The sequence below is a fragment of the Ascaphus truei genome, chromosome 18, assembly GCF_040206685.1.
Source record: "Ascaphus truei isolate aAscTru1 chromosome 18, aAscTru1.hap1, whole genome shotgun sequence".
NCBI lineage: Eukaryota > Metazoa > Chordata > Amphibia > Anura > Ascaphidae > Ascaphus > Ascaphus truei.
In genome coordinates, this window is record NC_134500.1 from 26,287,799 (window position 1) to 26,313,062 (window position 25,264).

The following is a 25,264-nucleotide window of genomic DNA, read 5'->3' on the forward strand; positions in this document are numbered from 1 at the left end:
GAAACCATACACAACATGGATATAATGGGATCCCCTCCCCTGGCATGCAATGTCTGATATTCACACCATGCTTACATTAATTAATTGATTAAAAGCCCCTTTGCAAGAAAAGACGGGAGTCACAAGTAAACTATGAAACAAGGTTTTGAGTTAAATGGTCGAGATATTAGGTCAAGACGGCTATGTTTGGAAAAAAAAATGGCTATCGCAAATATATATTGAACTATGTAACTTTATAGAATGATCTATGTACATGTAAATACTATATGCTAAATGAAATGTTTTGCATTGTATCTGTAAACTCCCTAATAAAAAATACTTTATTAAAAAAGCCCCTTTGCAGAGAAAGTCCAGGTCAACCCCTGAGTGTCCACTATCTCCTGCACAGAGCCGTCTCATTGCTTTGAAACATTTGCACACAAAAATACATCGGCATACCACTGTGCCCAACATTCACCCATGGTTGCCCACAGCAATACTGATGAGAATTGGCAGCAGATCAGGGTTTCACCTCTTATTTCAGCAGCTTTGTTGCCCATTTAATCACAGTCTTTTACCACTAACCCCTTCTATTGCTCCACTTCCCAACGGTATTCCGACACAATCAGCAAAAGTGCAGAAAACCATGACACGTGAATATACTTTGCCAATCCATGACCATTCGAAAACTCTACCATATTGGATCTTCTCTTCTTCTGCCTTAAGTATGTTTTTGGTAGACAGAAGAGATGTTTTCACAATTGCATCATTATTATGAGCAACTGTTTACATTTGAAACACACCCTAGCAACAATAAAAAAAAAAGGCAAGAGAGACAGAAGCACTCCCGGGGGAAAAAAAATAGGTGAGTTGCACAACAGCCTGCAGAACGCCAGTCACCACAAGCTTTCTAAATTAGGCTATTTGCAAAAACACATGTTAAATATGCACTTAATTGCCATTAGTTCCTCATTGTCATATTTCCCTTCTTCATCCTGGTCATTTTATTTGCCAGCAAGTTTTTACTGATTCTTCATTATCTCGAAGAAAAAAAGATAATATTAATTATTTGTAGCAATGTATATGAGGAAGCATGCTAAAAATGAGGAGAAAATGAAGTACAATTGGAAGTTTCTGGCCCACCCCCAAAAAGACATTTTAATAGAAAAGTTTTGATTTTCGTCAGCGAGACTCCAGTCAAATCTATGAAACACTAATGCTAAAAATGAATGAGACTCGCAGGAAATAAGAGAAGGATGTAACCATGCCATTGCAGCTAGGGTTGCCAGATGTCCAGTATTGAACTGGACTGTCCTGTATTTGGATACTCTGTCCAGTAAAAAATGAGAGGTATTGTAATACTGGACATGTATGCGTCCGGTATTTTCTTCCCTGGACATAGTGACCTGACGCACCTTTCACCATTGAGTCCAGTATTTTTGGAGAAGCCGCCTGGCCACCCTAATTGTAGCACAAACAGTAGGTACAAGTCCTGGTATAGTTATGGCACATGACATAACACTTGTATGATAATCCGGTGTATTCTCTATTACGCACTGTTGTACGGTGTTGTGGAGAATGATATAGGTGAAGAGGATAACGCATCATTCCTCTCATTGTTTCAGAAGGGGAGATAAGTGATAGTGTATATGGGAAATGCAGTCTGTTATGGTTTCTGCATAACAAATTAGAGAAACTACGTATAAAACTTGGGCCCAGATCCCAAGCGCTCCATGAAATCAGGGATCATAATGCAACGTTACCTTAAACAGGGATGGACGTTATGTTCCCTGACTTAACATGGTATCCTCACAGCTAATTCTATGCAAACACATTTTATTAGCATTGTTAGGCTTAGCATCACGTTATTGTAGCATAACATTGGGGTATCTTCCTATTAAAATGGGGGCATTATGTCAGTCTTGGCATTACTCCTATCCCGATATCCATACCCCAAGATAGGTCTTTTGCTGGAGTGGAGAGAAAAAGGAAAGGGAAGAGAAAATTAGTCTTCGAAATAACCCATAGTAATTAAATTATGTCTAATTATGTCTTTGTTGTGTTTTAGTCGATGTATGAATTGTGTTTCTATTGACCCAAAGCCTTATTAGCCAGCTTTCGCTAATAGGGCTATTAACCATGACTAAAGAGGGTGGAGTCCGTGACACATAATATGTTTCTCAACTGGTTAACCTGCATTGTTGTGTCAAATATGCATATTGATGTCAATTATGTAAAATGGGAGAATAGATGTCATTGTACTTTACTGAAGCCTATCAATATATATTTATATTGATAGGCTTCAGTAAAGTATAAAGAGGGCATGGTCAGGTTTGTTAGGGAGGGAGGGGGGTGAGTGTTAAAAGGTAAGTGGCCAATGGAGGAAAGTCAGGCTTCCCCAGGTTTATTGAGGGCGGGGTTACCCCTTGTATAGCATAGTTTGCCGCTATGATATACAATGGGTAACTATTAAGGTAGTTATGTTTTGTAACCCCTTGGCTACCATAGAAGTTAATACATTATATATCTTTGGATTATGTAAGGTACATATATTGCTTTTTAATACAGTTTACTGTATATCTGGCATCTTAGGGTTGTTTAAAAAATAAAAAAAAGAATTCAGAGCAAAAGTGCAAGTTCTTCGGGATGAATGGATGGATATGTCCAGTTGGATACAGCTCAACCCCCTTATAACACTGTGCTTGGGGTCCAAAGAGTCACATCGCGTTATAAGCGGATCGAGTTAGAAATAATGTGCGATTGTATGCATTGTACAATAAAGTATTTAAGATACCAATAATCGTGTTGTAAAGTTTTCCTAAATACGAAAATTGGGAGCCACGCTTGCATCGCGTTATAAGCGGATTCGCGTTGTAACGGATCGCGTTATAACGGGGATGAGCTGTATATATATTCATTTTATTTATATATATATCATATTCATACAGAATGTACAGAATATTGCTTGCAAAAAAAATCTGAAGTTTCCGTCTTAAACATTTTTCTTTTCAGGTAAATCTGTAAAAAAAATTTTTTTTATATTTTTCTAATTAACTGAGTACATGAATATGTGTGTGGAGAAGGTTTATCATAAAAGGCACAGCCTCAAATACTTGGTGGTCTGATTCCAACTTCCGCTTTTTACGCTCGCTCAGAATGAGTGACCTCAGCCAAATTACCTCTCCTTGCGAGTCAGGCAGTAAACATTAGGTTTTAAGCTCTGTGTACTCACTGAAAGTGTATTATTCTACTATCTTCTGTTCTGGGGCTTTTTTTTATTAAACTGTGAGAATGGTGTTTTTGTGCAGAAATGTACATTTGTGCACAGAAGCATATCTCCCTGTATAGTCCTTGCATGTCTAAATAGTGCAAAAACAGCATAGTACAGGCATACCCCACATTAACGTACGCAATGGGACCGGAGCATGTATAGCGAAAATGTACTTAAAGTGAAGCAGTACCTTTTCCCCACTTATCAATGCATGTACTGTACTGCAATCATCATATACGTGCATAACTGATGTAAATAACGCATTTGTAACAGGCTCTATAGTCTCCCCGCTTGCGCACAGCTTCGGTGCAGGTAGGAAGCCGGAATTGCTGTTCAGGACGTGCTGACAGGCGCATGCGTGAGCTGCTGTTTGCCTATTGGGCGATATGTCCTTACTCGCGAGTGTCCTTAAAGTGAGTGTCCTTAAATGGGGGTATGCCTGTAGGTTGTGATTGGGTTTTGGTGGTGCTATTCTGTGTGTTCGGCAGTTGTAGTCCTAAGTCTTTCTTCTTATATACCACAAAACTACTTAACCTAACTCAGAATAAGATGTTCAAAGAACTGTATTATATATGCAAAAATGCACATGATACAAGCAGAAATATGCATTGTATACTATATGCAAAAATATTCAACTATTTCAAGTAGTTCATTCTCATTACGAGTTGAAAACTGTCTGTGAAATAGGTTTGTGGTATACAAGGTGAGAGGGAGACTACTATAAAAAGACTTTCTTTCCCGCTGTCTCTCTTCATGTAAAATACACAAGACTTTGCTTGCCTGGCTTAAAGGCCAATGGTCTATTCAGGTAAGTTAGCTGAAAGGTGTCCTATGGAATAACTCTGTTTAGTTAATATGGGCCATTGCATGAAATAGAACACATTTGTTGCGAAAAGTGCATTAAAAATGAGATTTTTAATCATATTTCTGAGTAGATCATTCATGATGAATATGACGAAAGAGGCAGATTTGTATCACATTACCCTGTGGTCTGTTTTTGGGGCAATATTGCATGGCAAAACTCGCACAAATAGGCCCTTCTACGTTCACTAGTAACACTAGATAAGAATAATGTTTCATTATTTATGTTATTAAAAAAATAAATACAATACTTGTATGATGTCACTTCCATATGGGACACGTTGCACCTTGGTAAGCAGAGGAAATGCATGTATTGTCATGATCTTACCAAAAAAGACTCCCAGCACAGTTCGGTTCCTGCGAGACGGGAAACCCGAATCGCCCTTCATAGCCACGGTACTGATCCTCCTTGGGTTTGGAAGCTGGGGTTCCTGCATGGCTTGGTAAACTCCATCAGAGTAGGTGGCTGGCAGGAGACGCAGAAGTCTAGAACCTGATAATCATGTTATGAAGCACAACAAATAGCAATTAGAGATGAGCGAGTTGGGGGGGGATACAAATTCCCTGAACTCCTGCTTTTCAGCCCTACGTACAAAGGCCTGAGATGAAACAAGACAAAACCTCTTTCCCACTTTTGGCTCAACAGAATAGGCAGCGAAAGCAACTGTTCATCGTTATATTTATATATATATATATATACAGACATACCCCGCATTAACGTACGCAATGGGTCCAGAGCATGTATGTAAAGCGAAAATGTACTTAAAGTGCAGCACTACCTTTTTCCCACTTATTGATGCATGTACAGTACTGCAATCATCATATACGTGCATAACTGGTGTAAATAACGCATGTGTAACAGGCTCTACAGTCTCCCCGCTTGCGTGCAGCTTCGGTACAGGTAGGGAGCCGGTATTGCTGTTCAGGACGTGCTGACAGGCGCATGCGTGAGCTGCCGTTTGCCTATCGGGCGATATGTCCTTACTCACAAGTGTACTTAAAGTGAGTGTCCTTAAACAGGGGTATACCTGTATATATTTAGTGCTGTGTGTGCTGGTGTACATATACTCACATATATATTACAGAATATACGATTATGAGGCTATCATTACCAGATAAGGTTACAAATATGGATGACACAGAAAACCCATTTATTACTCACATTAATCAAATAAATAAAACGTTTACTTTAACAGTGATGACATTCTTCTAAGGAAGCCCATTGCATTAATCACATTGTTTTCTTATTTTTCTTTTATTTGGGTGTGGTGTGGAACTCCCCTTTCAAGAGCACCCAAAAGACATTAACCCTATAACCCCAAAATTAACCCTATACTAGTGGCTGGACCCTAATGTCTGCCCTTATAACTCTCTTAACACTCATTTATAACAATTCACAGGGGAATAATCAGTTACTATCATTTAAAAAAGTGCTGGTGTATGTGTTGCATCAGTTTTTTTTAATTAAGAATATGTATTATATTATTTATTATATTATATTATGTATTATATATTATATTTATTTATTAAGGGCAGACACTTTCACTGGTGTTTTGGGTTAGGTTCTGAATCATTTTCTTGTTTTGGTTTTGCCAAAACTCAAAGGTTTTGGTTTTAGGTTTTTTTTTTTATTTATTTTTTTTAAATATGGAACAAAATCAAAACATTTTTCTTTGGTGTAATATATCCAAACTTTAACCTTCTCGCAAAAGTTCGACAATTTCTTTCTTTAAAAAAAAAAACATGAAGGATTTTTGTTTAAATAATAATAATAATAATTTTAGGAGGAGCCTTTCTTGGATTTAGGCTTAGGCAAACATCTAAACATCTAAATTTGGAACAGCTCAACCCGGCGTTAAAAATGGTTTTTGAGGCAAAAAGTGACACTGTGTGCTCATTTGCATGTAATTTCCCAGAATCCCTTGCTGCAGTGGAAGTGCTGTATGGTGGGTGATAATGGGGAAAGGCGGGGTTGCAGACCTGCCTAAGACATGCAGATGAGCATACAGTTGTATTTGCATATTTGCTTTCCTGTGGAGGGTTTTTGTCACTTTTTTTACTCCCCATAACTTAACTCAGTATTATGGTTTAGCCTATCCCATAGCCTCTTTGCATACCCAGTTAAAATCAACCCCACACTGATGAGACCCATTAAGGTCGAAACAGCTGTCTGTGGTTGGTTTTCTGGGTATGCACCTTAACCCTGGCTGTGCTCAAAGCTGTGACCATGTAGCAAGCTTAAGCCTATAGGGAACCATGTTAAAAATGGTTTTTGAGGCAAAAAGTGACACTGTGTGCTCATTTGCATGTCATTTCCCAGAATCCCTTTCTGCAGTGGAAGTGCTGTATGCTGGGTGATAATGGGGAAAGGCGGGGTTGCAGACCTGCCTAAGACATGCAGATGAGCATACAGTTGTATTTGCATATATATATATATATATATATATATATATATATATTTATACTGTATTAGGTTATTGACATATAATTAAGGATTTGTATTTTTATATACGCACCTAGTAATACTTTTTTTGCTTTCTTATACTTAACAATGCAGCCTCCATTTCCAAACATTGTTAGTTACTACGGACAATTTAAGTGTTATTAGTGCTGATAATGATTTTAAAAAAAGCTCTTATGTCACTGCATGTTGTGCATCACTCATCTTCTCAACTGGTTGAGTAAGGGTTCAAATGTACTTTACATAAGCAGCTGTAGCCTACAGTACCTGCAGATCCTCTGTTGTGATGTGCTAAATTGTTATACCAGCCATCATAGCGTTGAATCTCCCACTGGATATTGCTTTGTGCACCTACAGTATCAGAAAAGAAAATACAGTGTACATGTGTTAGCAAAAGTGGAAAGGGAATTAAGACTAATGTTTTAGCTCAGTAAAAACACTATAACAGGTTTTCCCAAGACAGACACAGTTTTGTCCCTTTATGCCTAATCCAAAACAAATCATTTCCTTTCCAAACTCTACCACAGCCTTATCTACAAATCAGTCTGCTTTTCTATATGTTGATCCTGCCGTAGGGTTGCCAAGTGTCCAGTATTGAATTGGACTGTCCTGTATTTGGACACTCTGTCCAGTATTTTTTTTAGAGGTAATGCACATGTATGTGTCTGGTATTACCTGCCTGGACATTGTGACCTGACCGGCCTGGGTGGCCACGAGATTTCCCCAAGCCGGGAGAGAGCAGGGCTACTGATAGGGACTGGGTAGCTTCCTCCATCCTGATTGGATGCATTACTTAGCAGCAGCCAATCAGGAGGTGTCAGGAGCTTGATGGTCGGGCAAAGGAGAGGAGGAAACAGCATGGAGCGGAGAGAGGAGTGTGTTTCTCGTGAGCGCGCGTGTCCCGAGTGCATCGCACCTTTCACCATTGTGTCCAGTATTTTAGGAGGAGCCACCTGGGAACCCTACCTGTGACAGTAAATTTACTGACTAAGGTGTGTGTTTAGGTTAACAATATTCAGCTTTTCTGATGCAGCTGATAGTCAAACTTTTTTAAAGTTTAGCAAATTGTTACACTTAAAGACCTCTTTATTAAATTGTGAGTTTTACCATCCAAATTCACATGAAAAGGTCATGCAAATCGATTCAATCAAAAATGGGAGTATATATGATAAACATACAGTAAGATAAAAAGAGAACAATTGAGTTATACTCAAGGCTACAAAATTAAATAACTGTTTAGGAATGATTCCTAAAAAATTAGAGAAGAGCTCACAACTCCAATAGTATTAATAAACGAAGAAAAAAGAGCCTATCCATAGCACTCACCGAAGTTCCTCCCAGTAAGAGATTTATTTTTAAAACACATCAAAATTATATAAATGTATAAGTCAAGCTAGAAAATTCATGAGCTCTATTGTTAAAATCCATAGTGCTATGGATGTTTACAGTATACACCTCAACCCCCTTATAACGCTGTGCTTGGGGTCCAAAGAATCACATCGCCCTAGAAGCGGATCGCATTAGAAATAATGTACAGTTCTATGCATTGTACAATAAAGTATTTAAGACACCAATAATCGTGTTGTAAAGTATTCATAAATATGAAAAATGGGATCCACGTGTGCATCGCGCTATAAGCGGATTCGCGTTGTAACGGATCGCGTTATAACGGGGCTGAGCTGTACCTTCATTTTCTAGCTTGACTAATACATGTGTAGAAATTTTGATAATCTTATGTGTTTAAAAAAATATGTATATATTGTATTGGGTGGGGCTCGATTAGTGCTCTTGGTAGACTCTACTTTTAATCCTCTTCATATAGCAAAGATACAAATTCTTCTTTGAGAACATCCCGATTTGAATATGTGGAATATCTGCAATACTGATATGTTAATATCAAGAGCTCTCTTCCCCTCTCGTTCCCACCGAGCATTTCTGTGCAAAATGCAATCTTACAGATTATTGAAAAGCATACTGTGAGTGTATATACAGTATGTGTGTGTATATATATATATACAGTGGTTGACAAATCACCAAAAAATCTACTCGCCACACAAAAAAATCTACTCGCCACCTAGTACCAAACGTGTGCTGCTTGGGCCAATATTTACTCGCCCGGGGGTTAAATCCACTCGCCCGGGGCGAGCAAATGTATAGGTTTGTCGAACACTGTATATATATATATATATATATATGTATATATATTTTTTCTCTAATTTCTTTATTTATAAATAAACTGTGCATATTGCCCTGATTTGCACAGCTGGAACCAGATTGTGTCTATGGTTTGAACATGCAAAAATTGTTTAATTAAAAAAGCATTATTTTTATTTTTTTGGTTGCGAAAATGCACCACGATATTCTCACAGTTTCATGAATCGGCCCCATAGAATGGCACAACTATTTTACATGTTGAATTTAAACAGTTGAGGATTTATCTTGCAATAAATTACATATCGACTTACAAATGCAGCTCCATATCTCTGCCAGGAAAAGCCAAACAAAAGGATGTGTATTCATTTTCAAACAGGAAACACTAGAAAGAATAAAGAAAAATTATATTCAAAGGAATGGTAAAATTATAGGAGAGTGTCTATTTTTTGCCCAGCACCAGCAGACGTCACTATTTGACAAAGAGCCCCCACTATAAGGCTGAGTCCCCGCTGGCGCTGAGTTCGCTGAGCGGGCGGCGCTTGGCGCGGTTACTTGCATATATATATATATGCAGAACTATATATATATATATATATATAGTTCCGGCTCACGCGATGCGCGCGGGCACACACGCTCGGCGCTTTTGTAAATAACATTTTTAAACTTTCCCGCTTGCTCTGATAGCCCGCAATTGCGCCCCGCTCCTCCCCTCTGCGTGCGCAAGTTGCAGGACACCCGGCGCTCATGCTCTAAGCATGAGCGCGCTCAGCGCCAGCGGGGACTCAGCCTAAGAAAGGGCAGCACAGCATTAGATAAACCTTTTAGCCTTGCAACAGGGTATGTGCACAGTGCTGGCAGACAGACTACACAACACATTAATTTGACAAAAGTAGCACAAAAGCCCTTGAGGAAACAGCATGAGACACTGGAACTGATTAGTCATGGTGGGGAGGGGAGTGGGGGAGCACTGAATGGCAGGACAGAATGGCAAGGAACAAAGGCGTAGGGGAAGAGTGCCACGGGGTAGACTTATAGAAAGGGCCACATATATTTCAACAAGGTATAAAGATGTAAGATCTTGACCTGGCTGGAGCTACGGGCAGCATCGGACAATCGATGGCACATTCTCATAGTTAACAGCATACATATTTACAGCAGGTGAAGGTGCCTCTTGATGCGAGGCTGAATATCATAATAAGTCATATAATAAAGCATCAGGTATCAGTCCAAATTGCAAAGCAATGCATTGCAGGCCTCTTTAGCAGGACAAATATTTACATTATGTTGATGAAAGTCCCATGTTTGACACAAATGTGGGACAGTTACATACATCTGAACATCAGGTGCGTTGTGGACCGTCTAATGAAACCCATTCATACATAAGGTAGCATGCCTCCTGTAAGTGATGCTGCTGCTACTGGCTCCCTAAGGCTTCGTCCCCTGCGGCAGCGGCTACGCGCGCGATGGCGTGCGCGACGCACACAAGGTACAGCCCTCTGTGGGGCAGGCCCCAGTCGGTGTGTGTGGGCGCACAAGGCGCGATGCGCGACCGCCTATGCCTAAAGACAAGATTTTTGTCTTGGCCAATGAGGGCGAACCTGCCTTGTGATGTCATTGCCGCGCCCCCACCGCGCCTCCCCTTCGCGAGTGGCCTGAAGTCCATCAGGTCACGCTGATGCAGGTAATCCCTTGGGGCCTTAGTCTTACTCTTAGCATCAGTACTACCCCCACCCCTTCCAACACACCATCTCTTTTGCCAAAATAGGGGAACGCACGCCCAATAAGTGGTAACAATCATACAGTCCCCTGTGCTTTGTGCACTCGTTCACATTGTCATGATCAGGGTTGATCGGACTACCAAGAATCTTTAGACAGAATACAGAGGTTTAACCAATCCGAGTTTATTTAGCTGCCCCTAGCAGCAAATCACATAACATATGAAGTACAAACAATAAGACATAGGGACTCGGGGACAACAGGTAATACCTAACAAGGTAAGTAAACTTATGTCATCATCAACAACACGAACTCTTATATTGACGTTAAAAAAAAAAAGACGACTATTCCTGGTTTGCACTGCTGACGTTCTTCGTGAATATCAGGTACCAATGCAGCCAAGGTACCAGAGGGACAGCGAGAGGAAAAGTGTCCTGAGCCAGTGGGCGTTTATACCCATTACCAATTAGTAGCGTGACTCTGTCTGGCTGCTAACAAAGGATTTCGCAACTAACCCAGACCTAGGATGTTAGGAGGTTGGCATATGGTTCTGGCTCCTTAGCATACCTAATTCACCCCATTCTATCCAAAGTGGTAATGGGGCAGGATTAGGATTTGAGGCTATACAGGGGAACTGCAAGCCACATAGGAATACATGATATACATCAGAGGTGCACAAACTTCTTGCCTTACGCCCCCCCCCCCCCCCCCCCCCACCCCCTTGCCGGCTCTCCACCACTGCTCGCGCCCACTTTACCTGCTCTGAAGCGTCAAGTGATGCCGCGAAGTCATGTGGCATCACGGCACGTGACCTCGCGGTGACATTTGACGCCGCATTGCCATGGCGATACGGCGCCGAAGCTGACTAAATCACGTGAATTTGCAGTGAAGTTGCAGAGGCCTCACGTGGTCCCCCAGCATTTAATTGAAATGGCTTGGAGAAGAGAGCGGGGCCTCTGCAACCGGGGGTCCCCCCCCCAAAAAAAATCTTGCACAACTTTGATATACATGATACATGATAACAAATATACGCAGGCATAAGTAAATTACGGTACATACACGGGAAAATCATGTACCATCATACACACAATTAATGGGGTTCTGAACCTAATTCCGGCTTGGTGCACCAGGGGTTTTGAGGTGGCGCAACCTGACAAGTGTGGTGGATGAGTGACAAGTCTATGGGAACAACAGGGGTGAAACAGAAGTACTTTTTGCAAAATGTGTTTCTCTTGCATCTGAGCACATTTGTATAACCAGCGGGAAAACGCCCCTTTTCTCTGGAACCGCAGCTCGGCTCCGGCTGTACAATTTGCCGCTGCTGTCCAAATGCTGAAATGGGAGTCAAACGGAGAATCCTGAGAGAAGGGTTAAGGGTCTTTCCCTTATCCTTAAACTCGTCTCTAACTGGATCCCTCCTTGGTAGCTGTTGCAATCGGGTATCAGTCATATCCGTGGGTCTCCTTATTTCGTTTTCTTTATTTGGGGCCCCTCCTCTAGGAAGTCCCTTAGTACCAATATTTCTGCCAGTTTTCTTTGTACTCCACTCTCGTTGTCTAATGCAAACTGGGGGGCGCGAGACTGGATGCGGGGGGGGCGCGGTTTACAGAGACCCCGCGCGCTTCCCGAAGGCACTTAAATTAAGTGCCGGGGGAGCTGCAGGGCCTCTATAAACCGTTACTTACCCTGGCTCCACACGCGTTGCCATGGCAACGCCGCGAGGTCATGTGACGTCGTGACGCCGGAGGCAAGGTAAGTGGGGGTAAGGGGGGGCGCGGGGGTGAGGTGACCGCCGGACGGTTGGGCGCAGGGAAAAAAGTTTGCGCCCCCTGGTCTAATGCATTGGTAATCTAATTTATCTCTTAGGACTTTTCTTTTTTTTTATTCTCAATAATAAAAGAAAGGCAGACACAAGAGAGAGATATGGTACCCCACACAGACAGTTTTGAGGGGTGTGGGTATTTTTTAATCTTTCCTCAAAACCTTTAACAAATGAACATATGTGTGAGTGTGTCCTGGAAAAAGGGTTATCTTTTGCTCCCACCAATGAGCCAAAACTTTTAGATTTTTTCATTGATTTGAACAAATTTGTAAGAAAGATGACTGAAAAGAAAAAAAATAATCTAAATTCTATCAACATAGACCTAATGGGGATGATCAAATTAATCTAATAATTAAAGAATATGGAAACTTTGAAGTGTATGATTTCATTATTGAATGAGCACGAGACTTCTGAAATCTCACTTGGGGGCAACAACCTGATGCTGGTGTGCCAAGGTGATGATGTGGATTTACGCAAACCTTCTGATGGGTTACTGGGAGCAGCTGTCACGTAGCGTCCCGTTGTCCTGGCAACGCGGCGTCATTTGACGCTACGCGGCCATTTTCACGGAAGCAGCAGGAGAATGCTGGGAGACACTGCACCACGGCGCCGGTACCTCTGGCCAGTGGGTAAAATGCACTCGCCCCAAGGGAGGGTGCGAGTGCATTTGTCGAGCCCTATATATATATATATATACAGTGGTTGACAAATCACCAAAAAATCTACTCGCCACACAAAAAAATCTACTCGCCACCTAGTACCAAACGTGTGCTGCTTGGGCCAATATTTACTCGCCCGGGGGTTAAATCCACTCGCCCGGGGCGAGCAAATGTATAGGTTTGTCGAACACTGTATATATATATATATATATATATATATATATATATATATATATATATATATATAAGGGTTGTTCATGTAATGTGAGCTTGAGATAAAAGGTGGCACTGTGTGCTCATTTGCATGTCATTTCCCAGAATCCCTTGCTGCAGTGGAAGTGCTGTGTGCTGGGCGATAATGGTGAAAGACAGGGTTGCAGACCTGTCTAAGACATGCAAATGAATATACAGGAATATTTACAATTGCTATATATATATATGTATAACAAATTTATTAGTTGACATAAATATAGGGGAGAAAAAGGTAAAAAAAAAATGGAGGGGGACTCCAAACAAACTCCTCAAGGGACCAAATGGGCCAGGAAATTACATAAAAGTAACATTTTGAAAAAGGAGCCCCTGCTCTAATTGGTTGGTAGGCACAACGTACAGAGGCAGTGGGAGGGCGTTCTGGTACAGAAAGTGCGTCTGCCGGGGCCACGCTTTATGTATCGTGTATAGTATCAGCCACGGAGCTACTCATATGCTTCGTTATGCAGGTGTGTTTTAAGGTGGGTCTTAAAGGTGGAGAGAGAGAGAGAGTGCTCTTACATTCCCTTACTACCTGTTTATTTAGCCGTATTTTATTTCTATTACATTTATTACCCAAGGGTATACACTAAGTGTACTAATCTAGCAATGTTTTAACGATTGACAATTTATCTTCCATAATGTTTCCTGCAAAAACATAAATGATCCAATGTATTCCTTGCTGATTATTCCTTAGCTGACTGAAACCCGCCTTTCTAACATTCAGAGCCCTTCCGCTAATAGTAGAGCTGTTAGGAGGAGTGGGTGTTAAGGGTAGGTGCCTTGGGCGGAGTAATTAGGTGCCCTGGGGGAAAGTGTGGTAGGGGTTAACCCCTTTCTTACTTTATCAGTTAGTAAAGCATTGCCATGTAATGCCTTACTAGCCTTTTAGGTAGCCAAGGGGATAGGTAATGTAGTGTTAGGAAGGTATTAACTCCTTTGGTGCCTGTGCTATACATTGGTAGCCAAAGGTATCTAAGGAGTTGATGTATTTTTTGCCATGATGTTTGTAATAACTCTTCTAGCAGAAACCTCTGGTTGAAGTCTATGACGCCCCTCCCCCAGTGCATCGCTTACAGTAATTAATTCCTATTTGTCGGTAGAGTTAATTACTGCATCACAAATACCATTGTTATGCACGCGGTACATTTTTTCTGCAATGTTGATCACTTAGGCCATAACATGGCGGTAAAAACACCCGATCATTTTAATTGCGTTTGTAGCCTTTAGACCAGGGGTGCGCAAACTGGAGGGCGCTAGATTTTTTTTTGGGGGGGGGGGTCGCGACGGTTACAGAGACCCGGCGCTCTTCCCCAAATTAAATGCCGGGGGATCGTGCGAGGCCTCTGTAACACACTTACCGTGATTCAGCCGGCTTCGGGCGACACGTCGCCATGGCAACGCAGCGTCAAATGACGCAGCGAGGTCATGTGACATAACGTCACATGACCCCCCCGCGGCGTGATTTGACGCCCATCGCCATGGCAACGCGGCATCATTCGTAACGTCACATGACCCTGCGGCGTCATTTCACACTGGCATACAAGTAAGGGGGGGCGCGAGCAGTGGAGGAGAGCAGGCAGGGGGCGGGGCACCAGATGTTTGCTTACCCCTGCTCTAGATCAGCGGTGCGCAAACTGGGAAGATTGTTTAGGAGGGGCGCAAGAGGCAGGTGGCGAAATGTGGTGTCTGCGGGCCGGCAGACACCAAAACATGCTGTACGTGGGCGGGCGCAGGGAGAGGCGGGGGGCGGCGGCGATTTTGCCAAGAGCAGAGAGAAAAGCAGTCGGTAGTTACAATTTATCTTTCAGCCATTAGGTGGCGCTGTGCTGCACAGCTCATGCAGCTCCTCCTTTGCCTTGCTGTGTGTGAGTGTGTGAGTGTGTGTGTGTGTGTCATGGGGAGGGGGTGAAAGAGAGACAGGGAGAGGTGGGAGGGGGTGAAAGAGACATGGGGAAGTGGGTGAAAGAGACATGGGGAGGGGGGTGAAAGAGAAATGGGGAGGGGGGTGAAAGAGATGGTGAGGGGGGTTGAAAGAGACATGGGGAGGGGGGTGAAAGAGACGTCGGGAGGGGGGGTAAAGAGACATGGGGAGGGGGTTAAAGAGACATGGGGAGGGGGGGTGAAAGAGACATGGAGAGGGGGTTAAAGAGACATGGGGAGGGGGGGTGAAAGAGACATGGGGAGGGGAGGGGGAAAGAGAGACATGGGGATGGGAGGGTGAAAGAGAGATATGGGAAGGGGGTGAAAGAGAAATGGGGAGGGGTTGAAAGAGAGACATGGGGTGGGGGGTGAAAGAAAGACATGGGGAGGGGGGTGAAAGAGAGACATGGGGAGGGGGTGAAAGAGGGACATGGGGAGGGGGGTGAAATAGAAATGGGGAGAGAGGGTGAAACAGAGACACGGGGTGGTGAAAGAGAGAAATGAGGGGGTTAAAGAGAAATGGGGAGGGGGTGAAAGACATGGGGAGGGAGGGTGAAATAGACATGGGGAGGGGGTGAAAGTGCGACATGGGGGTGAGAGACATATTGGGGAGAGGGGGAGAGAAAGACACTGGGGGGAAGGGGAGACACCTTGGGGGAAGGTGAGAGAGACACTGGAGGGAAGGGAGAGACACATACTGGCTGGAGGGAGAGAGAGTGACACTGGGGGAGGGAGAGGGAGACACTGAGGGGAGGGAGAGACACTGGTTGGAGTGAGAGAGAGAGACTGGAGAGAAGGAAAGTGAGAGAGACACTGCGGGAGGGAGGGAGAGACACTGGTGGGAGGAAGAGACACGCAATGGCTGCGGGAGGGAGAGTGTGAGAGAGACACAGGGGGAAGGGAGAGAGTGAGAGAGGCACTGGGGGGAGTGAGAGAGAGAAACTGGGGGGAGTGAGAGAGACACTAGGGGGACTAGTATAGTGCCTGCGCACACGCCTGCAGCCCAAGTGACTTGTGATCTTGGCTGCAGGAGATTGTAGACGCATGGCGGACGCGTCACAAAGCTGGTTCGCCCGCATTGGCTGAACCAGCTCACGTGCGCTGACGTCATTTGATTTTTATTACATCAGGCGGGGGGTGGGGGGGCCGAGAAATGTAATGAATGAAAAGGGGGGCTCGGCATAAAAAGTTTGCTCACGCCTGCTCTAGATCACAGTCTCTACATATTCAGCAATCCCTTCATAAACATCTCCCCTTATAAAAGGTTTTAGACATGGCTTTACGTATGAACATACACCCTACTTCTATTTGCTCTTTCCTATCAAAAAAAGGGAACAACCATCTAAATTAATTGCCCATTTATGCGTTTCATCCTACCATGTTTCAGTCATGCATTTTATATCATATTGCTCTTTTCTCACTATTATTTAAATCTCCTCCAATGTATTTGCCAGCCGTCTTGCAATAGCAAACATGGATTTTCCAAAGACACTGCTACTGTTGCCATTTTTCTACTATCTGTTAGCATTACTGCTCCTGCCTTTCTCCACCCATGGACTATACGTTTTCTATTATTATCTGTATCCCCGGTTGCTAAGCTATCCCTTCCTCTCACCCCAACCCCATGACGTACATTATAGCTATTTCTCAGTTCTTCTATGTCAAGCCCATTACATCTTGCTTTTTAATCATCCTCTCACCTAGCACAGAAGATCCCTGCTCCCTGAGGTGCAATCCATCCTTACCATAAAGAAAATGAATAATGAGCAAAAAATGTTTGCCACACCTTGAAAGCGTCAGGAAGAACCACGACATATAATTGCTCTTTTTGTACAAACATTTTGCAATACTTTCAGACATACCATTTGCACACACAATTTGCAGTGCAATCAAGCACGCAAGGTGAATGACACCAGCTAAACATGGCTAAATAAGTCTGCTATATCACTAAAATATGCCATTATGGCAATTAGGAAATAGAGTACTTCAGATCCCTATGTGTGAGAACTGCAGTAACAATACAAGATCCTCTGTAGTATTAACGACTAGTTCTTACTTTTGTCCGTCTAGCTACAGTAGTAGCAATTCGTCAACAGGGGCTCAATACCTTCAGCACCCTACAGACGTATGTCATGAAGGGTGGCACCCCGTGGCCATCTTCTGACCATGAACTAACCCTTTTTTCCCCAGGCTCCTGACGCCTACTCCTGATTAGCTGCTGCTGGGTAATGCTCAGGATTGAGGAACCTTCCCAGCCCCCTAGCAAAAGCCATGTTCGTTGTAATCCTGCAGGTCCCCCAAAACGGTCAGCTCACTATATCCAGAGAGGTAATACCAGACACATCCAGTGTTACTTCTAATTTATACTGCACAGTGTCCAAATACAGGCCAGTCCGGTCCAATACTGGACACCTGGAAACCCTAGCCCACACATAATGCGCCAGCGTGAGCAGACACCGTTTAAAAACGAATTAGCTGCACATGAAAAAGGGGCGAGACTAACTCATTGTTGCATCCACTGGCGTGTTCGGGCAGGTACAATAACGTCTGCGACATCTGTATGTTGTGATATTCTGAACCAACACTGTCACTGCATGCTATGGAAACTGTGGTATTCTGGGTTATAACAGGGTATGTTATGTTTTTGGGGTAACAACGGTTACAAAATCAGTACCTGGAGAGAGGGAGATTCCTATTCAGTAGAGCAGGCAGGGTCACAGACAGATTTCCCGGGGCCCAAGACTACCGTTCTGAAGCTCGATGGCGTGGGACAGAGAGCGGAAAGGTCCTGCAGGCAGCTGAGAGCCAGGGACCGGTCGCGACCGGCAGCAGGGCCTTGCCAGAGGTCGGGGGAAATTTTTAGCGCCAGCCGGCCGGGCCCTCCCCGCCCCCCCCTCCCCCCCAGCCAGCAGGCCCGGGACACCAGCTCTGGATATCACCCCCCCCCCCCCCCTCTCGGCGACCCTGAGAGCAAGGGATGCACAAACTTTTCAGTCTGTGCCCCCCTGCCTGCACCCCCCCCCTGCTCGAGCCCCCTCCTTACCTTGTCTACACTGCGAGGTCACGTTGCCAAGGCAACCCAACATCACCTGACCCCCACGGTGTCATTTGAAGCCGTCGGAGACCAGTAAGGGACCTTACAGAGGCCTTGTGCGGTCCCCCCGGCTTTTAATTTAAATGCTTTGGGGAAGAGCGTGGGGCCTCTGTAAGTGCTGCGCCCCACCTAGAAAATGTTGTGCCCCCTCCCCCCAGTTTCACACCCCTGCAGTTCCCATTCCTTTTAAGTACAGTACCAATTGACTCACTGTATATACCTCCCATGCCGTGCTGAAAAGCGGTGAAATTTGGCAGGCATAAGCTTATAGGGGTCCATGTCAAAACGGACAGAAGCAAAAAGTGACACACCGTGCATGCTCATTTGCATATTTTTTTACCCAGAATTCCTGGCTGCAGTGGAAGCTTTGCATGCGAAGAGATAATGGGGAAAGGCAGGGTTGCAGACGTATCTGAGACAGGTGAATGTGCTCACAAGTGATATTTTTATTTGCTATATACCTTACAAAACACTTATCTATCCCAGGGGTGCGCAAAGTTTCGGAGCTGCGCACCCCTGCCTGGCAGCCCCATTTGATGCGCATTGCCATGGCGACGAATCACGCCACATGAACCCCAGCGCTGTCATTTGATGCCACGTTGCCGTCGCTGAAGAGCCAGCAGAGAGCAGGTAAGGGAGTTACAGAGGCCTCACGCCTCCCCCGCCATTTAATTTAAATGCCGTGGGGAAGAGAGCAGGGGATCTGTAACCGCCCCCCAAGTTTGCGCCCCCCTGATCTCTCCAACACGTGAAGAGATACCTAGGAGATGAGCGCATTTACACACCTCCACTTATCACAAAAAAAGGTTTACTCACAATATGAAGAACCAGGTCCTTTTATTAATAATAGCAGACACTTTCACCACCTCCAGCAGAAAATAAATCAAAACAGCTAAGGATCTAGAGACTGGTGAAAATCAAAGAACTGAAAGTATATTTATGATGGTTTGCCCAAAACAATGTCTTGATAACAATAAGGGAAGCGCTCTAACTATAGGCAGTCCAAACTTGTATGAATAATGTGGTGCAGCTTGAAGAGTAGAACTGTTTCCCCATTCTCAGCAACAGTAGATTTGCAAGGTGATCAGCGCACCTCGTTGAAAGGGCGTACAAGAGAAGAGAAAGGAAAAAACACAATAGTGTAGCAAGTTCACAGCATGCAGCGAGCACAGATAAGTGGTGAGGTACTGTAGTGCCAACGAGTATTCTAAAACAAATCTAGGGCAATCACCAACAAGACCCAGATACATCCTGGGTACATGCTGGGTACATGCTGGGTACATGCTGCAACATTTCAGTGATATTTCTGCAGACAGACTAAAGGCCCATCGGATTAACCGCGGGGGTCCCTGGCAGTCTCATTCAAACGTGTTAATACAATGGGCCATTAGTCTCTGCAGAAATGTCACTGAAATGTTGCAGCATGTACCCAGCATGTACCTGGGTCTTGTTGGTGATTGCCCCAGATTTTCCAAGGCAGGTTTTAGAATACTCATCGGTGCACCTGTATGCACGTACATTGCAGTGCCTGCAATCAGGCACGTACAGGTTTCTTGGCAGTCTCCCCCTCTGCAATTATGGTGAAAGATTCGGAAGCCTTCTTTTGTAAAAGCTCAGCTTTATGTGCAAAATCAGGATTACATTTACACAAGGCAGTGTAAAAACATAAGGACCGACAAGTTCGTGGTCTTCAGCAACCTTCTCCGGTCTCCGCCAATCCAGCCGGCGTTCTTCGTCACTTCCGGTTTCCTGGCGCTCCAGCGAAACTGGTCCTCTCGGCAGCCCTACGCGTTTCAAAGGCAGTCCTTCTTCTGGGCTTTTACAAAAGAAGGCTTCCGAATCTTTCCCCGTAACTGCGGAGGTGAAGGCTGCCAAGAAACCTTTACGTGCCTGATTGCAGGCACTGCAATGTAAGTGCATATGTCACCACTTATCTGTGCACGCTGCATGCTGTGAACTTGCTTCACTATTGTGTTTTTTCTTTCTCTTATATTGCACGCCCTTTCAATGGGGTGCGCTGATCATCTTGCAAATCTACAAAACAATAGCTGTACAGTGACTCATTGTTGCTACTGATTCGAAGGAGATACTATCCAAACTCGGGTTACAATGGCATAACATTTTGTAGGCGACCTAACTTTAGATTAGCTATAAACTAAAATGAATCATCCTAAATGACAGACTAATACCATATACTATATAAAGTGTCCTTTACGAGCGCTTTCAACTTTTACAGCTACGAGACAGCAAGTCTCCATGCATCTGTATGTGCCTGTGTACTTGAAATATCAGATTAATTATTATATTACTGTATTTTCGGTATGTGATACAGTTTTTACACATTTCTTAGGCAGTCAATGCCAGCGCAAATCTAGTGATTTGAATTACTCTACTAAAGAGAAAAGAAATAAGTCAAATGTTGCCAGTTATTGGTCAATATCATCCATAACTTGACGCTTTCCATAATTGTCCTGTGTAACCACTGTCCACATTATTTGCATGTGTACGTGATGTAAAGAAGTGATCGAAAAGAACTATTAACAGAGACCTGCAAAACAGGTGCAAAAACAACACCAGATTTATTGAAGGATACGCTTCTCATTGCTTTTAACGAAACAGATTTTTGTATGTACCAATATTAATTGATCAGTTATGTACCAATATTACCCCAACTTTGCAGCAAATGGACTTTAACCCTGTGAGTGCCACAGAGAACAGCATCACACAGGGTTAATAAAAAAAAACAGCTTGACACACGCTGCAGGCGACATGTACAGTATTAAAGTTGCCAGCTGCACAACTAGGGAATTGTTATTGCAAAAACTACATTAATAAAAAGGTAATGAATAGGATGTTTTTCTTTCATACATATGCTGGGTTCTTCAACAGTTTAGCAGCTGGGACCTGGGAGACTGATACAAACGCCACATATTGAGCTTCATAAATAGCCAAATCAGCTTAAGTGTGCTACAAGTTAAACATTCATTCAATATGCTTAGAAAGGGAGAGTGGCTAGAGTGGCCAAAAATAAAGCTTTTCTTTATCATTAAAATACAAGTTGAACTGGAAGTGTGCCATTCAAAAGAAGTAGCATTCTGGGATTGTGTAGGTGATACAATGTAACTCCTCACACCACACTTCCACACTTCAATCCTGGGTTATGTCCAATATACAGTAACACTTTCCAACAATCTTACAACTCAGCAGAATAGCAAACTTTTACAATTAGAAACTGCAAACACTGACCTTATTTGAAGATGGTTTAATTCTGTGTTTTCTACTTGTGTCCCTCTTGTCCTTTTCTGACTACGGTAGCTTGTCCATTGCCAGTGTGTGTAAGACAGAATCCTTGAGTCAAGCTATTTCTTGTGTCATTGAGAGAGGGCTGGGTTAGGACTGATTTGAATACACAACTTCAGACATGTACATACAAATTTAGAGCCCTTGGCAACTGGTTTACACCTTCCCACATAGATAGCATATGAAGAAGATCATTTTGGTTGCGTTCCCCGTACAAGGACATAAAAGGGGAAGCTAATATGGATTATTAAAGTCACTTCGGGTAGCTAAAACTGGACTGGATATTTACTGAACAATACTGCGAGGGACTGGATCCAGGTAAGGGAGCTGCTGCAAGTTACCTCTTTATTGCTACATTGTCCCTCTCATTCCAAGACATTTTCTATCATTCTTTTGTTCTTGTCCTCTCCCAGACATCGCTTTTCTTTTTATATATATATATTTTTGTTTTTTTCCCCCTGTTTAATTTCTCTGTTGCACTTCACCCACAATCTCTGTTTCCCTCCTCACTGTCATTTCTCTTGGTTCTGGTTTCCATTAAGCTTCCCATTTGAAGTCACGATTGGTCTCTTACAATCTCTCTGGATTTCCGCTCTTAATCCTTTTATATTCATTTTATTTTACTTACGGGTGGTCACTGTCACTGCTGTTTTGGTAGTGGCTGTAAAAAAAATGTGTTTGTTTTTTGGGGGGCAAAAACTTGATTAGTTTTAGCTTTGGACTTTATAAGCAGTTGACCCATACTGCACCTGAATACTCTGCATGCTGGGAGTGCCTCAGCATAAAAACCTTTGTACTGACAACATTGCTGTCCCACTTTATATTCACAGTATGCTATTTATTGTTTAAATATATATTATCCGTTCTACTTGCTAAGCATAGATATTGTATAAATGTAAAATATGGGTTAGAATTGCAGTTCCACAATGTTACATAAATGTAGATTTCTTTTTAAATTGGTTCTGGCAACACACACACACACACACACACACACACACACACACACACACACACACACACACACACACACTGCAGATACACACACACACACTGCAGATACATACACACACACACACACACACACACACTGTGCAGATACATACACACACATACACTGTGCAGATACACACACACACACACACACACACACACACACACACACACACACACACTGCATATACATACACACACACACTCTGTGCAGATACACACACACACATTCTATTCTCTATCTCTCAGCGGAATGTGTGAAAACATTCAAGGACAGAAAACATTTGAAGTCAAAATAATAATGCTCTTGGACACTAAAAAAAAGGACTTGATGCTGATATGGAGATTCTTACACATTCATCATTTCTTGTAAGGTTTCTGCCTGTCTCACTGTTATTTTTACTTTTCACCCCCTTCTCCTTCCCCGCAGCACCCCCACCCCTCCCTGCACACTGCTGATGGATGTATGGTCCTGCATTATCTCCATATTCCTCACTGTGCCTTTTAGCCATTTATTGCCCTGTCTGTTTCTTTACTCATTCCTCTGCTATTCCTTCTCTACCTTCCCTGCTTTACATTGTTATCTTGGCTTTCACATTTGCCTTATACTCATGGAAACTTTGTAAAATTAGCATTGTTGACCTCAGGAAGAGAGAGAACTCTCAAACTTGTCCTAAAATATTAATCGTTATAGTAAATAAATAAAAATGGTATCACCTAATTCTAAAGTACTAATTTACTCTGCACTATCGCAATAGGACTAACACGGCTATGCCTATTTAATATATATATATATATATATATATATATATATATATATATATATATATATATATATATATATATATACAGTATATATATACACACACAAATATTGATAGATACATAGATACATAGATAGATATAGGATATCCCGTATACAATTATACAGAGGGGCTTGAGAAAGGACCGTGAGGTCCAAAATGTCGCTACATTTTTTCTGTTACTACTCCTGATGCTTGTGATGTTCCATTAAAACCTTCTTGCATTTGACTACATTTTGTGAGTGCTGCAGACATTTTGGATCTCTATATATATATATATATATATATATATATATATATATATATATATATATATATATATATATATATATATATATATATATATATATATATATATATATATATATATATATATATATATATATATATATATATATATATATATATATATATATATATATATATATATATATATATATATATATATATATATATATATATATATATATATATATATATATATATATATATATATATATATATATATATATATATATATATATGCAAATATAGCTGTATGCTCATCTGCATGTCTTAGGCAGGTCTGCAACCCCGCCTTTCCCCATTATCACCCAGCATACAGCACTTCCACTGCAGCAAGGGATTCTGGGAAATGACATGCAAATGAGCACACAGTGTCACTTTTTGCCTCAATAACCATTTTTAACATGGTTCCCTATAGGCTTAAGCTTGCTGCATGGTCACAGCTTTGAGCACAGCCAGGGTTAAGGTGCATACCCAGAAAACCACCCACAGACAGCTGTTTCAACCTTGATGGGTCTCATCAGTGTGGGGTTGATTTTACTGGGAATGCAAGAGAGGCTTATGGGATAGGCCAAACCATAATACTGAGTTAAGTTATGGTGAGTAAAAAAAGTGACAAAAACCCTCCACAGGAAAGCAAATATGCAAATATTTGCATGTCATTTCCCAGAATCCCTTGCTGCAGTGGAAGTGCTGTATGCTGGGTGATAATGGGGAAAGGCGGGGTTGCAGACCTGCCTAAGACATGCAGATGAGCATACAGCTATATTTGCATATTTGCTTTCCTGTGGAGGGTTTTTGTCACTTTTTTTACTCACCATAACTTAACTCAGTATTATGGTTTGGCCTATCCCATAAGCCTCTCTTGCATTCCCAGTAAAATCAACCCCACACTGATGAGACCCATCAAGGTTGAAACAGCTGTCTGTGGGTGGTTTTCTGGGTATGCACCTTAACCCTGGCTGTGCTCAAAGCTGTGACCATGCAGCAAGCTTAAGCCTATAGGGAACCATGTTAAAAATGGTTATTGAGGCAAAAAGTGACACTGTGTGCTCATTTGCATGTCATTTCCCAGAATCCCTTGCTGCAGTGGAAGTGCTGTATGCTGGGTGATAATGGGGAAAGGCGGGGTTGCAGACCTGCCTAAGACATGCAGATGAGCATACAGCTATATTTGCATATTTGCTTTCCTGTGGAGGGTTTTTGTCACTTTATATATATATATATATATATATATATATATATATATATATATATATATATATATATATAAAGCATACATTACCAGCAAAGGTAAGGAGACAACAGCACTCAGAAGGTATAAGTAACTATAAACTGTATTAAAGAAACTTGCACATATATCCAACGTTTTGGTCCGCTGCACCCCCCTGAGGAAGGTCCCGTTCAGCGGACCGAAATGTTGGATATATGTGCAAGTTTCTTTAATACAGTTTATAGCTGCTTATACCTTCTGAGTGCTGTTGTCTCCTTACCTTTGCTGGTAATGTATGCTTTATTATTTTTTATGACATAAGCACCAGGTCATTATACCACTACAGGAGTGCCAGATATTCATGATTTGTTTATATATATATATATATATATATATACAGTATATATATACACACACAAATATCGATAGATAGTATATCCCTTATACATTTGACTGTTTTGTGCCCACTGCAGGTAACATACTA

The 25,264-nt window shown here is 42.4% G+C and overlaps 2 protein-coding genes across 5 annotated transcripts in view; one reads left to right on the forward strand and one right to left on the reverse strand.

The window, feature by feature from the left end:
- The window catches only part of LOC142469048 (dual oxidase 1-like), a 125,569-nt gene extending 103,975 nt beyond the window's left edge, over positions 1-21,594 (reverse strand). Inside the window, exons 1-4 of the mRNA XM_075575900.1 lie at positions 21,436-21,594; positions 9,038-9,108; positions 6,840-6,923; positions 4,440-4,604 (exon numbers count right to left, since the gene is read on the reverse strand). Coding sequence (XP_075432015.1) covers positions 4,440-4,604; positions 6,840-6,923; positions 9,038-9,092 — 304 coding nt within the window. The 5' untranslated portion in view covers positions 9,093-9,108; positions 21,436-21,594. The remainder of the gene's footprint in view (positions 1-4,439; positions 4,605-6,839; positions 6,924-9,037; positions 9,109-21,435) is intronic.
- Positions 21,595-21,607: 13 nt separating this feature from the next.
- The window catches only part of LOC142469051 (dual oxidase maturation factor 1-like), a 48,587-nt gene continuing 44,930 nt past the window's right edge, over positions 21,608-25,264 (forward strand). For 2 of the 4 annotated variants that reach the window (XM_075575905.1, XM_075575907.1), the window contains exon 1: positions 21,608-21,807. The gene's annotated coding sequence lies outside the window, so the exon portion shown is untranslated. The remainder of the gene's footprint in view (positions 21,808-25,264) is intronic. The other 2 variants (XM_075575903.1, XM_075575908.1) reach the window with 2 other exon arrangements.